General features: G+C 38.2%; 2 protein-coding genes across 3 annotated transcripts in view; one reads left to right on the forward strand and one right to left on the reverse strand.

Annotated features, from left to right (window-relative positions):
* The window catches only part of sd (TEA domain transcription factor 1 homolog scalloped), a 610,455-nt gene that overhangs the window by 306,463 nt on the left and 285,668 nt on the right, over positions 1 to 18,324 (forward strand). The gene's annotated exons all lie outside the window — the stretch shown is intronic.
* On the reverse strand, positions 2,170 to 10,916 carry LOC141400109 (uncharacterized). Its single transcript, XM_073979545.1, has 2 exons — positions 10,839 to 10,916; positions 2,170 to 3,667 (listed from the first exon to the last, which is right to left on the reverse strand). The coding sequence occupies exon 2, from the start codon at positions 3,662 to 3,664 to the stop codon at positions 2,528 to 2,530; it is 1,137 nt and encodes a 378-aa protein (XP_073835646.1). The 5' UTR covers positions 3,665 to 3,667; positions 10,839 to 10,916; the 3' UTR covers positions 2,170 to 2,527.

Consider the following 18,324-nt stretch of genomic DNA (forward strand, 5'->3'; position numbering starts at 1 on the left):
GTATGACCGACCGGCTTCTCCGTGAGATCTAGCACAACCTGCATATGATCGGCTAAAGCGTCAGCATTTAAATTTTCATTGCAACTAGGTTGGTTATTTGAATCCAATAAATCTCCAACGGGGTCTTTGGATTTGAGATCATAGGCGGATATAACTTGGTCAAAGGTTCTCTTGTCAACCTTGATGCCTTCCAGAAAAAGTTTGGTATCTTCCCCTTCAAATGCACGATTCGAGTCGTCAATTATGCGTTCACGATTCCTTCAATCAGCCCTTAGGACAGGGCCTATCGTTTCGGGTCGTGTGTTCTTCAAAATATCTTTCAAATTCTCCTGATATTCCAAATAAAGCCCAAAATTCTATAGGAGATGTTACTTAAAAGCATTATTTTGGATTTCTTTGCAGGGCAGAAGAACTGTAGTCTTAAACACTGTTTCCAGACTAGCGGTTATTGTATGTATCTGCAAATGTGGTAGAGCTCCTGCCTGATTTTTCTTCTTGATATGTTTAAGTTGAATTTCTAAAAGAAGATCAAGTACTACATCAATCGACATATGCTCAGACTTTGCAGTTACTACATCTGGGTACCACCCATCAGGAGAGGACCTGTACTGCGATTACACTGTGAAACATTTAAAATGCTTAGACTACAAAAACCCTGATTGGGTTTGGATTTTATAGCCTCATCTAAACCCGGCTAAGATTCGAATTGGCTTCAGAAACATGTTTAGATGTGGCCATAAAATCTAAAACCGATCTAATAACTCAAACCCCATATAGGGTTTTTGCCGATTGGGACTGTACTTTCATAAAATCCGCAGTAGAAGTTGTTTGCACAAAAATACCTTGAACATGTTGCACACTGTAAGGTACAGTACACATTGTCAGTTTTGAATGACGATTTTTTGCAATTATCGATAACTGTCCAACCATCCAGCAACCACAAAATATTTTGTGGTTGCATGATGAATGACAAAAATGAACGGCCACACTAGCAAGCACCAACAAAGCTGTCATTCAAAACTGACAATGTGTACCCAACTTTATGTTACTCGTTTTTCCGTTATCGATAAAAATCGGTAAAATTATGAAAGAAAGGTATAAATAAAAGTTAATAACACTGTTGCTATGGGTAGAGTTTAGCGACTACGATTTTTAGTCGGTAGCTTACTGAAAATTTTCGTTAATTACTAAAAGTAAATAAAACTGTGCATTTACCGACAATTGTCGTCAATTCTGTCATTAACTGATCACAAAATCGCACAACTGGGATCTGCAGAAAGACATCTACAAATGACCCCGAAGGGTGCCAGGGTAACCTCTAACCCGACCCAGAATGGGTGTTTCGTATTGAGGAAGAACCATATTTTGATAGTAATATGATAATATGGATAAATGCAAAACGTAAAAATTAATTATCAATAAAAATATATATTTTTATAATTTTGTCGCTCCTATTTAATATATTTTTTTATTTTTCTCTTTTCAGGTAAGTCTCACAATTGGTTTGAATTAGGAATAATCACATCATCGTATTGACTTAGTGAAGCTAAAGCCAAATAACATACATTAAATAAAATAAGCTGGTGCCGCAGGTACTCCAGGTGTGATTTTCAGGAATGATAACCAGGAAAGAAATAGCTTCTATGCATTATTTTCTATTCTATGAGATTGTTAACGCAAATTGGCCTATATGTGTTACGAAGATTTTTTCCATTAAGTGCACCAAGAACGGACTCATTTGCTTTCGCAAGCACAGTGCCGTAGTAAATAAGGTCAAAATTATAGTTTTCAACTGTCACGTTCACTGAACGTCTTGCGTGTTGAAACCATAACTTCATTTTATAGCCAAAGTGGCACAGAAATGTTTTTTCCTGGTCAAAATTCTGTAGTTTTTGTCATATTTTTCATAATGTTCGACAGATAACAAATTAAATTTTTTTTCGAAAAATTTAAAAATTTTTCAAAAATTAAAAAAAAAAAATATTCCTTGGATTTTCATAAAATTCATATAACCCATTGTTTAATTTCAAACTTGGTTTAAGTAATTTAAATGATTTTATATTCTATATGGGTTTTCCACCCCTGCGTTAAATTTTGTTACTATCCTTGTATTTGTGTACGAGATACACAAAGTTGTATACAAAGGTAGGGGACAAAATTTAACGCAGGGGTGGAAAACCCATATAGAATATAAAATCATTTAAATTACTTAAACCAAGTTTGAAATTAAACATTGCCGCCCGCGTTGCAACATCCTGCTATGTTGCAAAATTAATAATAAATTTAAAATAAAAATATATTTACAAGTTTTTTTTTTCATATTCTTTTTTTTTAATTCTCTTTTTTTCATTTTTTTTTTTCAAAAAACATTATAAACTAGTAAAAGTTATTGCTCGATGAGCAGGATCGTTTGTTGGCTCGAAGAGACCTGATCCGTTAACTTTTATATTTAACAAATGACTCGAAGAGTCGTGTGACTAGGGCTCGATGAGCCAGAGGCAATTGAAGATTACCCCTCACATTGAACTTAAATATTACATGGACCCGATATCACCCAACCGAAAATGGTGAGCTGGGCCCATGGGAAACCAGGGCTCGAATAAGTTTGAGGCCTCATTACCTTGTGATAGACATCGGGGCCTATGATCATACTGACCGCAGCAGCTTCATTGAACCGTGGGTCCGCTAACTGCAGGCCAGCATAATGATCCCTAAGGCCGACGGACACAGACTCCGAGGGAGCCACAAGGTGCCCCAGATCAACCACACGCGCAGACATTAATAGTTGTTGTGCTCCGTCGTATGATGATGCAACGGAGAACTGGCAGAACCTTTCCGGACCAACCATGACATGACACAAATTGATACTATCAGCCAACGACCGACAAATCAAGCTATGGCCTGCACATGGGTCTAGTAGGGCTCTGACAGGTATCCGAAGTCCATTAGACAGAAGCTGTACCACCATTGTAGGTCCCAGCGTGGCTACGCGCTGTAAGGCAGATACGTGCCTTTGGGTAACCGGTTGGGAGATGTTAGTGGTATTATGTTGGGGTGGAAGCAAGGGACCTGGAACAGGAGAAATATAGGTACCAACGGACGGACGTTTCGATGATCTACTCTTGCGCAATTTTTTGGACGGCTTGGTTGCAACATTAGTGGATCGCGATAGTTCTGGCTGCGATGCATTGGTGGGAGACACATCATTGGGAGAAGATTGGTGGAGCAACGTGTGATGCCCCTTATTACAGATCTTGCAACTGTACCGACTAGTACAGTCGCGAAGGGAATGGGTGTTGGACAAGCAATTGCCACAGCACTTGTGAAGTGCGACCATCCTCAATCTTCTCTCAACACGCATCACCAGAAATTCTTTGCAATCTCTCATAAAATGATTGCCGTCGCATATAACGCATACTTTTTTCGAACCCTGGTTCTTTCGACGGGGTGCCGAAAGTGGTGGCGTGGCCACAGTTTCTCCTGAAGGAGCTTCAGGGACCGTCGATAACGGATTTTTTGTTTCCTTAGACGAAGGAGCGGCCTGAGGAAGCTCAGAATCCGCAAGGGGGACTGCCGAGGCATCAAGCTCCCGTTCCTCATCAGACATGGGGACGTTGTCCTCAATCTCAGGGAGAGTTGCAGCCATCTTGCCTAAATCTTCCATCTTCTGTGAAAAATAGAGAGGATGCAACAATACAATGACGAGGAACGCATTATTATTATTTGGCCAGAATGACCAATGTAAAAAAAACCGTAGGTCGTTTTGCAATTACCATAGCCCGAATATTCGCGACTCCTTCGCTACCATCAATAGTCGTTTTTCATTTCGCGAAAAAGTATAGAGGACGCGAAAGCCGACACGAGATATGGACTATAATAATTAAGGTAGCGCAATTAATTTAACTATTGGCCGTCTAATAGTGCCGCTTTCCGTATAAATGTCTGCGACACGTACTCGATTATCAGTACCCGGGTGCACCGCTATTATTCGACCTAATTTCCACGAAGTGGGAGGTAGATTTTCGTGCCGTACTACTACCAAGTCACCCGTTTGTAAATCGCGTTGCGGAAACTTCCATTTATATCTTTTATGCAAGCTCTTTAAATACTCTTCTTTCCACCGAAGGCAGAATTGTTGAGTAAGAGCTTTCATTTTCCGGAAGCGATTTACTAGGTGAAGAGGCGATTCATCTATTAAGGGCTCCGGAGGAGCTAGGATCGGAGATCCAATAAGGAAATGGCCGGGTGTGAGTGCTACCGTATGTTGAGGATTGTCATTCATGGGACACAAAGGACGTGAATTTAAACAAGCTTCGATTCTGGAAAGAATCGTAGAAAGTTCCTCAAATGTAAATTTGAAGTTTTTAGCTTGTTTACGGAAATGTAATTTAAAACTTTTTACTGCGGCTTCCCAAAGACCACCCATGTGGGGAGCGCCGGCAGGTATGAACTCCCACGAAAGTTCTTGATAGTGCAGCGTGGAACACAGACTATTTCGACTTTCGCGGACTACGGCTTTGAAGTCCTGCTCTAATTCCCTAGAAGCTCCAACGAAGTTGGTGCCGTTGTCAGAAAATATAGTTTTTGGACAACCTCGCCTTGAAATGAAGCGTTGGAAGGCTGCTATAAATGTTGCCGTGGACAAATCTGAAGTAGCTTCCAAATGGATTGCTTTCGTAGAAAAGCAAACAAAAACACAGACGTACCCCTTAGTGATTTTAGTCAAGCGGCCTGTAAAGGATTTGAGGTCGAAAGGACCTGCAAAGTCAACACCAGTAGTGGTAAAAGGCCTTGAACAAGTTACTCTTTCCGGTGGAAGAGCAGCCATAATTTGGGTACACGTACGACTTTTAAATAAATGGCAAGTTTTGCACTTATTAATTGTTGTCCTAATTAATGCAGTGAGTCTTGGGATCCAATACTCAATTCTGAGGATGCGTAACATCAATTGATTTCCACCGTGGATGGAAATGGTATGAATAAAATTTACCAGAAGACGTGCAAAGAGACTTTGGTAAGGGAGAAGTATGGGATGTCTTTCTGAATAAGAAAGAGTGGGTGACCGCGATAATCGTCCGTTAAGTCTCATAACACCTGACTCATCCAGAAATGGATTTAATGGGAGAAGAGAGCTTTTTGGATTCAAGGGAACCTTATCTAACAGACACTGATACTCATCCGCGAAGTGTGTTTCTTGAGCTAGAACAGCTAGACGTAATCTAGATGCTTTAAGCTCCGAACTTGAGAGGTTGTCATCATTGTAAATGTAACGACCTCTATATGCACGGTGAGTATTATGGATAAACCTATACATATAAGATAGGACTCGTAAAGCCCTATCTAAAGATGAAAATCTCGCTAAAAAGTCCTCGGAATCAGTTAAAAATGAAGCATGCGCCTTGACAGCACGTATTTCAATATCGGTGTCAAGTGAGGTTAAATTAGAAATATCCCACTGAGAACTATCTTGGCGAAGCCAATGTGGTCCATGCCACCATAGTTGGGATGACGCGAGATCAGAGGGCGAGACCCCCCGGCTGCCTAAATCAGCGGGATTATCTTCAGAGCGCACGTGATGCCAACTACCTCTGTCTGTAATCTCCTGAATCTTACTAACACGGTTGGCAACAAACGTAGTCCATGTAGATGGAGTTTTGTTTAGCCATGAAAGGACGATCGTAGAATCGGTCCAGCAATATATTTTTTGGAATGAAATGTCAATTTCATTCTGAATATTTTTTAATAATTCGGACGCCAGAACGGCTCCGCAAAGCTCCAACCGTGGTAAAGAAACTGACTTTAGGGGGGCTACCTTAGTTTTGCAGGTCAGGAGGTGAGTATAAATGGTTTTATTCGGAGTTATTATCCGAATATATATCACCCCCGCGTATGCCTTTTCTGAGGCGTCAGAAAAGACATGAAGTTCGGCGGAACAATCTGGCGTATAATGAACCCACCGAGGAATATGAATGGAATTCACATCCTGGTAACAGTCCACGAAATTTTGCCAGTCACGTTCTGTCGTAGACAGAAGTGCATCATCCCATCCGATTTTATCTGTCCAGATCTTCTGCATAACTATTTTGGCAGTAACTATAATTGGGCCTAACCAACCTAAAGGATCAAATAGTTTAGCAATAGTTGACAATGTTTCTCGTTTCGTGTAGTGATCTTTTGAGGGTAAAGCACTCACACTGAAATAAAATAAGTCAAGCTGAGCATTCCAACGTATTCCCAAAGGTTTGGAACTGCTAGCTTCAATAAAGGAGAGAACCTTAGCATCGATTAAATCTTCCGTGGGAAGATTTTGCAAAATAGCACGGTCATTTGCTGTCCACTTCCTCAATTCAAATTTTGCAGAGGAAAGAGCTGCTATTAATTGATCTCTAGAATCTAGGGCTGTACATATGTCATGATATCCTGTTAGTACGTCGTCGACGTACATGCACCTACGAAGTATGTGTGCAGCGAGAGGATATCGATCGTTAGTATCGTCCGCTAATTGTAGAAGCGTCCGTATAGCTAAGTAGGGGGCGCAATTCACACCAAATGTCACCGTCTGCAATTCAAAATCCTGAACAGGTTTTTGTGGAGAATCCCGGAAAACTATCCGTTGAAGTGGAGTATGTGCCGGATCGACACGTATTTGGCGATACATCTGGGTGATGTCGCAATTAAAAACGAATTTAAATAGTCTCCACCTCAGAATAAGCAAAACTAGATCCAATTGCAGAGTAGGTCCCACATGTAAAATGTCGTTAAGACTTTTCCCGTTGGAGGTTTTGTTCGAGGCGTTGAAAACCACTCGAAGTTTGGTAGTCTGTTTGTCGGGATTTATCACGGGATGATGTGGCAAGTAACAAACAGAAGTGTTTGTTGAAGCGGCACCAACAGGCCTCATATGATCCAATGCTAAGTACTCATTAACAACTTGATCATAGACTACCTTTACTTGTGGCTTTCGAAGGAGGGATGCCTCATTTCTAAGAAATTGTCGTAAACAATTTGCTCGGGAGAAGCCTAACTCCACCTGTCCAACTATCTCAGTCTTGAGGGGAAGGCTAACAACGTACCTACCATTTGAATCCCGACGTGTGGTACGCTTATAATAGTCCTCGCATAATTGGTCAGAGGGCGATAGAATTTTACGTTTGGGAATTTCCTCAAGTTCCCAAAAGCGAAGAAGAGTCTTGTCAAGATTTTCCTCTTCTGAAAAGCTAACCTTCGTTGAAAATACAGGAATATTTGGAGGGGGAATATGACCAGTAATGATCCAACCAAAGACCGTATTTTGTGCTATTAGGGACCCTAAGATATTGATGTGAGTACCCTGTTGTAGGATCTTTGGATAAAGATCTGCTCCCAGCAAAAGATCAACAGGTCGACACTTGAATAAATTGGGATCTGCCAAACGAAGATTTGGCAATTGAGAAACAATGTCAGCATTGACGGTAAAAGAGGGCAGGTTGCCCGAAATAGATGGCAAAATTAGGGCCGTAGTATTTATTGAACGCGATGCATCCAATGGAGAAGTAATGCTAACCGAACATAACTTGCGCGACGTGGTCGAAACTGTCTGATTAATCCCAGAAATGGAAGCTAACGTTGTAGTAGCTGTGATACCTATAAGGCGTTGTAAACGCTCTGTAATAAAAGATGCTTCTGAAGCGGGGTCAATAAGTGCCCTGGCAGGGTACGTGGTGCCATGATGAACGATGTTCACCATTGCCGTGCCTAATAGGACATTTCTGCTTTGTGCAGTATGGAAAACCTGTCTATTAGCAGAAGACGAAGAATCTGATCTAATACCTGTAGAGGTAGAGGGTTGATCAGAAGAAGCTACACTCCTATTGTTGGACGTTGCTGTCGAAGACGTTCCAGCAGTTGTATTGTCCCTGTGTAATAAAGTATGATGTCTTTTATTACATTTACTGCAAGTGTAGGGACTACTGCAGTGATTAACTACATGTTTAGGGGACAGACAGTTAAAGCAAGAGTTATGTCGCCTAATTGTATTTATTCTTTCAGGAACTGAAAGTTTCAGAAACTTTTGGCATGCTCTGATGTGATGCGTTTGTCGTGGACAAAGAACACATGTTTTATTTGAAGAGGCACGAGAGGACCTCGAAGAAGGGGGGGAATTCCGAGGAGAAAATGTGGGGGATCGGTTCGTGCCAGCATTCGTGAAATGCGAACGAACTTTTTTACTGGTGGATGGTTTGCCAGTATCTATACCCCTAATGTCACGTAGACAGGCCAGAGTTTGGATACGTTCCGTAAGAAACGCGTCCAAATCTTCCCAAGAAGACAAAGCAGACTTGTCTTTAACACTTTGTTCCCAAAGCGTGACACTATTTTTAGGAAGTCTCTGAAGACATATGAACACTAGGATCGGGTCCCAGTCTTCAGTTGAGACGTCATAATTGGACATGGCAGAAATACATCCATTGATACCCCGCTGTAATTTCTTTAACCCTGAACTGGTCTCACTATCTAAAACAGGTAGGTCAAATAAAAGTTTAAGTTGGTGGTTCACCAAAATACGTGGATTGTCGTAAGTCTGTTTAAGAGCTTTCCACGCAGGACCAAAGTTTTTGTGGGTTAGTGAAAACTTTGCCACAATTTCATGGGCGTCGCCACTGGTCTTTTTATTTAAATGGCATAGACGTTCAATGTCACTAATGCCAGTATTATTAATATACACAGCCGAAAATAGGTCTCTAAATGTCGGCCAAGAAAGGAAGTCACCGTTAAATACTTCAATGTCGCAGGGTGGTAAATTTAACCTATGTCCAATATGTTCATCACCACAGGATGTGAATGATGTATTGGAGGAATGGTGAGAATGATGCGTGACATCCAACATTGAAGTTGCACAGTCGGAACGATGTGACCTATTGCCTACACTCGCGTGAGGGGAAGATGTTGCTACTGATGACTTGGGCGGAGCCCGAAGTCGATCTAACTTCCTATTAATAGAGGCGAGAGCATTTAGATAAGATCTAAATGCAACCTCATATTTGCCATCAACAGCAGTAACGTCGTTACCAGAACTATCATCTTCTTTAAAGAAATTGAGACAATCTTCAAACGTAGTTTTTACCCTGTCCCATAATCTCTTGACCTCAGCTTCTTGTAGCTCTAATATGTAAATATCGAGCTCCTCGTCCCGTTGGGCACTGAAGCTGGCGTCAAATTTAACCAAAGCGTCAGTAGCTCTGATAAATAAATCTAGTCGGGTGACAGACATTTTAAATTAAAAACTGAACGTAATTCAGAAAAATTTAAATTAGAAAATTAAAAGTAAAATTTCGTTGAAAACGATTTTTTTTGTTATAAAAAACTATGAAAATCTAGTCGGGTGACAGACATTTTAAATTAAAAACTGAACGTAATTCAGAAAAATTTAAATTAGAAAATTAAAAGTAAAATTTCGTTGAAAACGATTTTTTTTGTTATAAAAAACTATGAAAATTGTAGCACTTACACCAGGAATTTCCAAGGTAATTGTTCGAAAAACAATTTTTTATAAAAGAACAACTCTGTAAAACTGCACGAAAATGTACCAAAGTATTTTGGAAATTTATTAATTTCACGAGATGCAATAAATTTAAAGAAAGTGACACGTGATGTCAAAAACTGTATGCGAAAATCCAATAAAAATGTTAAATTTTCACCAAAATATTGGCAAAAATCATTTTAAAACACGTGATGCTTTAAAATAAAATAATTTTATTGGTTAGAATACACTGAATTTATAAGTAGTCGTAGACTATTTCAATAATGTATCGTGGATACGGCAATATATTTGAGGTTTAACGTGATTAAACCACCAAAAATTCTTTAAATTTTAAGAAAAACTCAAAACTCACTCTAAATTTCTCTCAGTGTATTAAAATTTTCACAAAATGTTTACAATGTATCGTATAATACACGTAAACTATGGCAATGTATCGAAGATAGCACTTGCCGAAAATAAATTTCCAAAAATATTAAATAAAAATCGAAAATTCGCAAAAAATGTCGCTAATATCGATTGTAGGGTGCACGGACTGTAAAAATGCACGTTAAAAATCGCTAGCGAACAACAACAAATTATTCAAAATAATCAATTTAATACCAAATATTTGAATGAATATTTGAAATAAATGTGTATGTAATATAATATATAAAAATAATAATAATTTTAGAAATATGACCGAATATAGTGTGCACGGTGTCGAAAACACGAATAAAATTTATTTTTAGTTTATATCCGAAATATTCAACTCAACAAATCCCGAAAACGGCACTAAAATATTTTTATAAAATTGAAATGTAATTATTAGTTATACTTGGATACCCCTAATACAATTGATTAGGTGTAAATGATATATAAGTGCCAAATCTGCCACCCGTATTAATTAAAGGTGGAAACAATCAGCAGTAATGACAAATGAATGACATTTATTCTTTTTATTGGAATTGTTATTGTTGTGATGATTTTGGTGTTTTGGCGAACAAAAAGAAGCAAAATAAAAGGAAAACACCACAATAACAATTGATCATGTATTAAAATATATAAAAGAAATGCGCGGAAACAAAAATAAAAATGAATGTATGCAAACGGAATAGTTAAAAAATCACTGTGATTGTTGTTGTTTTTTATGTGAGAAAATCGTGGACAATTTGACACTTGTATTTGTGGGAATTTCAATATGAATGTTGCCGACGGCAAATGGACGGACACTTACGCGCGTTTGTAAAACGACCGACGGCTTTTTTAATTATTTATCACAACACTATATTTTCGCGGTATGTCACTTTTATTTGAAAAATAAATTAGGCAGTGTACATACCTGTGTTGTTGATGAAATATTATTTGTGGAAAATAAATAAAAAGGAGAGGTGGGGATGATCGTGGATCAGTGTAGGTTGTTGTTGTTGTTCTCGACGTAGTCGAATTGCCTTGTAAAGGAAGAAAAGGAGAGCGTTAGTAGTTTTCGTTGAAAACAATCCGGCTCGATTGGACCAATGTTTGCGTAAAAATGTGGAACGCTTCACGATTTTGCGTAAACATTGGTCCAATCGAGCCGGATTGTTTTCAACGAAAACTACTAACGCTCTCCTTTTCTTCCTTTACAAGGCAATTCGACTACGTCGAGAACAACAACAACAACCTACACTGATCCACGATCATCCCCACCTCTCCTTTTTATTTATTTTCCACAAATAATATTTCATCAACAACACAGGTATGTACACTGCCTAATTTATTTTTCAAATAAAAGTGACATACCGCGAAAATATAGTGTTGTGATAAATAATTAAAAAAGCCGTCGGTCGTTTTACAAACGCGCGTAAGTGTCCGTCCATTTGCCGTCGGCAACATTCATATTGAAATTCCCACAAATACAAACACCCATATAAAAACGTATACATTTAAACAAATGTCCATTTGTGTAAAAAACTGTAATTAATATGGGAAATGCTATGAAAAATTCAATGAATTTAAAAAAAGTGTTAAAAGAACGGAACGGAAGGAGGAAACTCTCGAGCATATTTCTGTGGATACCAAACCTTGTTCCATGTTGTTCCCTTAAAGTTCTACACAACTAAATTTGGAATTCCACTAAAATTTAGTACTTGAGGAAAAATAAAATAGCTTACTACGTGTAAACGGTATGGTAATTTTTTAAAAGGTTTCTTAAAGGCAACAATCCTACCTACCTACCAAAGAACAACGAACACGTCCAAAATGAGGAAAATTTTCGCCCACACCTTTCAATATGTTGACCTAATTTTTTGGTACTCTTAGTTTCAATATCGAATCCCATATAGAAATAAACAACGACAAAAAAATTGAGGTTGTTTTGGTCAGGAAAATCGGTGCTATGCTCTAGGCTCGATTATGCGCCGTTTACTGTCAGAACCACATTGGCAGTCAATTTCTCTCTCTCAAGACCGTTGTTACGACTCGCAGAGATCGGACTATTAGCTCGATATCATCTTCATAGGTCAGCAGAATTATTTAATTTCTCTATTAAATATCGTGCTATTTTTATCGTATTTATTTCCTGTATAAGGTTAAATATATCGTACTATAGACTGCAGCTTAGTCTGAAACCTTGTTTGGTGTTAAATGGCTCAGAAATGTTCTTTCTTTTTGCCGTTGTCTGGGATTGGTTCTGAGGTATCTTCATATTCGATACCAAAAGCTTCTGTTCTCAGTTACCAGATTCTCATCATCTTTGCAAGAGAATGTACCTACACCATACACGTCAGCCTAGTGTTTTACACTCTGACAACATTTCTGATTCTGATTCTTTATTTTTTCCACTGAAAATGCACTTCTCGATCTTCTCTTCAGTAGTCTACAGTACTACACTCATGATCGTACCATGGATTTTTAGGTGGTGATTTTTGGTACCCAAGTACATATATATTTTACTGCAGTTTTGGCTATTTTTTATCATTGCTCGTCCACATTAATGGGACAAGAAGTATCATCTTGCAGCATATGTATATGTAAGTTAAGCGGAGTTGTGGTATTGTTGTCTTTGCGGCTTATCGACACCCAGTTTCTGTCCGGTGTTATATCACACTTTTGCTGCAATTTTAGGTTCTAAGCTCTCGTAGAAAATATTCTTGGTATGTTCATCTTTCCCTTCGGTCGGTACATGGGTGCAGATGAGACTGATTTTAAACAACATTGCTTTTATACGGATTTTGACATTTCTCTTCCCCAGCGGAGTAATTTTTGAGCCTCCGATTTACCATAAATCCAACACCTAGATCATGTTTCGATTCATGACCGATATAGTAAAGTGCGTAATAGTTTGTGATCTTTACGCCTGCATGATTCTTTTTTATACTCTCAGCATTTATGCTAACGAGGGTATATGGACAATATTATTAAAAATTTAACATCGTTGAAGCCAAGGTTTACCTCTTTATAACTCGCGAATAGTGGTTGTATATTGTACAATTTAAATGCTTTTGGATAAAATGAAATGTTTTTACCCCCAGTTTATGTATTTCGAAACGAAAATGTGTGCGCATGAAAGACACCCAAACTTTAGTTTTTGAAATATTATTTCATTTGCTTTTGCTTCAAAACAAAAAACAAATTTGAAATACACACTCAAATTTGGTAGTTTTTCTTCCGCATTCATTTTCTTATCGACATACATAAACAGGCCTTTAAACTTGGCAAAAAATATTGGCCTTCAAAGTTGATTTGCGTGGAAGCTGTGGCTATATTTATGTTAAAAATGGGTAAAAATGGGTTGAAGCCAACGTGACTTTTTGTTTTCTCTCGATTTGTGATTAAACCACATTTTTAGAAGCCAACTAAATAAGGAACATCCCACCAATGTAAAATCCATCTACGCGAGATAGGAAAATTCCAAGGTAGGAAAATCACTTAATATTGTTTTTGAAAATATCGCGCATTTTATCGCGTATTCTGTTGGCCGCTTGCACTGCTATGAAAAAACTAGTGCAGCATCTTCCTTTTTGCAGAAACAGAGGTTTAAAAACTTCACTGATAAGGGAATTTTTTAACGCTAAGATGCAGCCGATGCTACATCTTAGCGTCCAATTTATATATCTAAAAATATGTACAAATTAAAAGATATGGTCTTGCTGTACATGAAAATCACATGCGGACAAAACGATTTTGATAATTACGCGATTTACACATATTTTAATAATGCATATATGTAAGTTAAAGCGGTTTATTTGAACTCCATTTCCGTTTAAGAAGTCTAATGATTTATTTTAACAACCCGATAACTTTCCTCAATGGAAAACCTTCTATGTGAATGTAGATAAAGCTAAATCTGCCCATTTTCTTGGGAGTTTCAAGAAAAATAAAAGAAGTACTCCTATAGAATTTTTCCAATATTTTCAACTCTAGAATGCATGTGAAAACTATTATTCCAAACCATATTTTTTTTTTTCTAACACAAATATGTGCTTATTTTGGCTATAATATCCTATCTACTATCCCGATGATTATAAGTTTGGTTTCATTTGATTCCCCGTGAAGTCTTTATTTAAAACTGCTACTTTTTTTGTAATTTTTGACGGGTAAATGGACCTATATTTTCAAAAAATTCGGATTACATTTAAAATTTTGTAATTTTTTTGTAAATTCCGCGAATGCTGAGTAACATTTTACAAATATTATGCAATCTACTTAATGACGCCACTTCGTAATAACTTTTTAGTGACAATTGTGCTCAATAAAATAATTAGCGTTTTTATAATATTTTTTTAAAGCAAAAGTAAAACCGCGATAACATTTGTCCGCCTCATCGAAATAATGGTTTTAGACCCCAAGTATGTTGGGACGAAGTGTGTTTCAGACAATTCGGAGTCGATTGAGCAATGTCCGTCCGTCTGTCTGGCTGGAGCGCACGATAACTCTCGAACGGATGAACCGATTCGGTTCAAATTTTGGCTTCCGTAATATTTTGTCAAAACTTAGTTTAAGTTCGAAGATGGGCTATATCGGTCCACTCCTTCCGGTACCTCCCCCACATATGTTCGAAAATTTTCGGAAAATTTGTGCGCACGATAACTCTTGAAGGGAGTAACAGATTTGGTCCATACTTTGCCCATCGTGAAATAAGTTTTCAATATGGACTCAATCGGTCCACTCCTTCGGGTACCTCCCACACAAAATTTCGGAAAAGTTCAGTTTAGGCCCATCTCTCCAATCGCTATGATTTTTGTTTTAGCAACTTGTATTCACTGCCCTCCATACGACGGTACAAGTTTCATCAGGGCAAGTCCATATTTCCTGAGAAAATAGCATGAACGTTGGTAAAAATTTTTTCAGGGGCAAGTCCATATTTCTTGAGCAAACATCCCGAAGGGTGTAGAAACCCCCTATGGCACCATATGTAGTGGCTGGACATCCACTTCCATAACGGTCAATGTAGATCCATTCCTTTTAGTATCTCCTCCGCAAAATTTTGATCTCTAATCCCAATGAACATTTTTGTCGGTTCAAACGCCCATCATTTTTAAAACCCCCTAATTACAAACGTATTTTGGGAAAAATTGTTTCAATATACACAGGCTGAGGGTATATCTCTGTCGGCAAAGCCGACTGATACTTTTTACTTGTTAATAGTAAGCTGTCACTTGACAAGATAGGTTACTAGCCCAATGTCCAACCTATGTTGCGGTCAAAAGTTTTATAGCCCCATCGAAGACTAAATACAAAATTTCAGTAATTTCGGTGGGATATTTAGACCACAAATTCTTGTATATATTTTTGTATATACTCATTTTATGCAAATATGTAAAAATATGTCAAAATATGCACGATATGCAAAATATGCAAAAAGTTCTGGACCTAATTCGTTTTATTTTGTGATAAAACGAGTTTCTGTCTAATCAGATTTTCTCTACGGCCATCCTAACCATATATGCATTTGCATAGGATTCCGCTGTCTAGTAATGAAAAGCAAAAATCGATTTTGGACTTTTCGATTTGGCCCAAAACTAAAAATACGATTTTTCGGTCTGGCGTTTACTTTAGTTTTGTAGCTATCAAAAAACTGTAAACCCGTCAAAGTCAACTAAAAGTTATGGAAAATCGATCGGAAGATAACCGATTATGACTTCAAAAAGTCGATTAATAGATTATTCGAAAGTCGACTTACCTATCCCTACGCTATGTGTGTCTAATTTTGATGACATTTGGGATGTATGGAGGAATTTGCATTCGAAAAAAGTTTGCCAAATTATATTGAAATCGATTTGGATATAGATCCCATACCTATGTTCGCCCTATTTCATATATTTGACCAAACATAAAATTTGACAGACAATTTAATGAAATTTGGAAAATGTCACGCAATCTTGTCTAGAAAAAAATTCTCCAAATTATATTGAAATCTTGGTGGCGTAGTGTCCACTTGAGACGAAAGAGGGACTATGATAAGTACTGGTGTTTCACATGTTAAAATCTGTCATGACCGTTGCGTGGTATCTTGCACCCCCTCTATGTCACCCCTGGTGACAGGTCAGGTTATATAAGAGATTCAAAAGAAAAAAAAACACATTACCTATGATTCCAAGATGAGCTTTATGAGCGCTATGCCACCATGTATTGTCGATGGAGAGCGCGGTAACTCTCGATAAATCGATTCAATCCAAAATTTGGTAATCGTAATATTTTGCCCAAAGTTAAATAAAGTTCTAAGGTGGCCCTTATCGGTCCACTCCTTTGGGTATCCCGACCCCACAAAAGTTCGAAACTTTTCGCTAAAATATTGCGCACGATAATTCTCGAAGGCAGTAACCGATTTGCTTCATACTTTTTACATCGTAATATTTCTTCGAGACATAGATCCGGTTAGAATATGGAAATTGCGGAAAAGTGCAGGTTAGGACCTACTCTCGATTAGTTTTGATTTCTCTGCAACATGTTGCACTCAAGGCCCCTATTAGGATGGTACAAGTTTTGTTTCAGTGGCGAGTCCATACTTCTTGAGAAAATGGCCCGAAACTGTAAAAAACCCCTATGGCCAGCATGGGTAGCGGCTGGGGCGCACGACAACTCCCGAACCGAATTCTGCGTTGATCCACACTTTGCATATCGTAATATTTCTTCGCATATTAGATGAACTTCGAAGATGGTGCTTATAGGTCCGCTCCTTCCGGTACCTCCTTCACAAAAGATCGAAAATATTCGATAAAATGGTAAGCGCAAAATCTCGCAAACAAGCAACAGATTTGGTCTAAACGTTGGATCTCGAAATATTTTAACCAAACATAGTTTGCTTTTTCAGTGGCGAACCGAATTCCCGAACCGAATTCTGCGTTGATTCAAACTTTGCATATCGTAATATTTCTTCGCATATTAGATAAAATTCGAAGATGGTGTTTATAGGTCCACTCCTTCCGGTACCTCCCCCACAAAAGATCGAAAATATTCGATAAAATGGTAAGCGCAATATCTCATAAACGGAGCAACAGATTTGGTCTAAACTTTGGATCTCGAAATATTTTATCCAAACTTAGTTTATGCTCAAAAGTGGACCCTTTCCTTAGGGTACCACCCACACAAATGCTCAACATTTTTGTTTAACTGCGGTTGAGGGTCTGTGCGAGAATCCTTTGGAAATTTTTACCGAAAAAGTAGCCCTTTTACAGCGATATGATGTATTTCGTGGGCAAGTCCATGCTTCCTGATATAATAGTCCTATCGAGAGGAATAACTCCCAAAATAAGACACACTTTCAAACTGGACTATGTCGGCCCATTCCTTTAGGTACCTCCCCCGCAAAACTTTTGAGATTTCATGCTAATTCATATCTTTGTCAAAATTCTGAAGACCCAATTCTCACAGACTGAGGGTATACCTCTGTCGTCAAAGCCGACTAAAACTTTTTACTTGTTTCTTAAAGAACCCCATCTTAGAGAACTTCCCAAATAATTCCCATGTTGATGAATTTCTCATTTTGCATGTTCTTCCATTAAAATTATTTTATATACAAATTACCAAATTGTTCGGATCCTTTGACCTATCACGTGCTATGGCCCTTAACATTTGAAAGATAAATTAAAGAAGTTATCCCCGTAGCACGATTTACACCTCAAAGAAAATGACATATGTGGATGTTAGCCTAGTACTGTGTGGCATGTTTGTTGAGATGGTTATAACACGCTGCTAACACGATGACAGTCTTAGAAGAAACCAAAAAATGAAAAACGTGCAACAAAATGCAATCTATCTTTGGCTTTGCCTAGCTCCTCGCTTTTTTGCGGTTAAAATAGACAACAACAGCCTACACCTAGTTGCCAAGTTTTGTTGTGGTTATTGAGTTTGGGTGGTAAATTGTAGTCATCTATGTGTCTTGCAAAATTTCTAGCATTGCGGTTGAGGAGCCAACTTCAACGTTTATGACTACCAGTAGTGGAGGGGCAAGGAGAGAGTGAGGGAGATGCTAGGGCTTTACAACGAATAATAGAGTGGTAAGGGGAGGGGCAGATGAGCTATGGCCCATCAACTAGCCATGTTTCACTTGAATTCTGGGCAAGTTAGCTTTCTTTTCCTTTGATGTCAAAAAGAGGAAACTCCCTCCCGGAAGCTGAATCATTCACTGTTTATGGCAATGATGACGTTGTAACTTTGTTACTTTAGCATTTGTTTTAAATCTTGGCCCATCTTGCCCAGAGCACCTTGTAACCATTGCTATGGAATCGTTCAAATCCCAAGCAAGAGAACAAACAGAGGAACCACACCATCGTCGTAATAACAATAAAAATAATAATAAAACTTGCAATGTTAAGATTTAAAGATTTGTTGTTTAACAATTACAA

The sequence above is a fragment of the Musca autumnalis genome, unplaced genomic scaffold, assembly GCF_047663935.1.
Source record: "Musca autumnalis isolate F117 unplaced genomic scaffold, ASM4766393v1 scaffold_3, whole genome shotgun sequence".
Classification (NCBI taxonomy): domain Eukaryota; kingdom Metazoa; phylum Arthropoda; class Insecta; order Diptera; family Muscidae; genus Musca; species Musca autumnalis.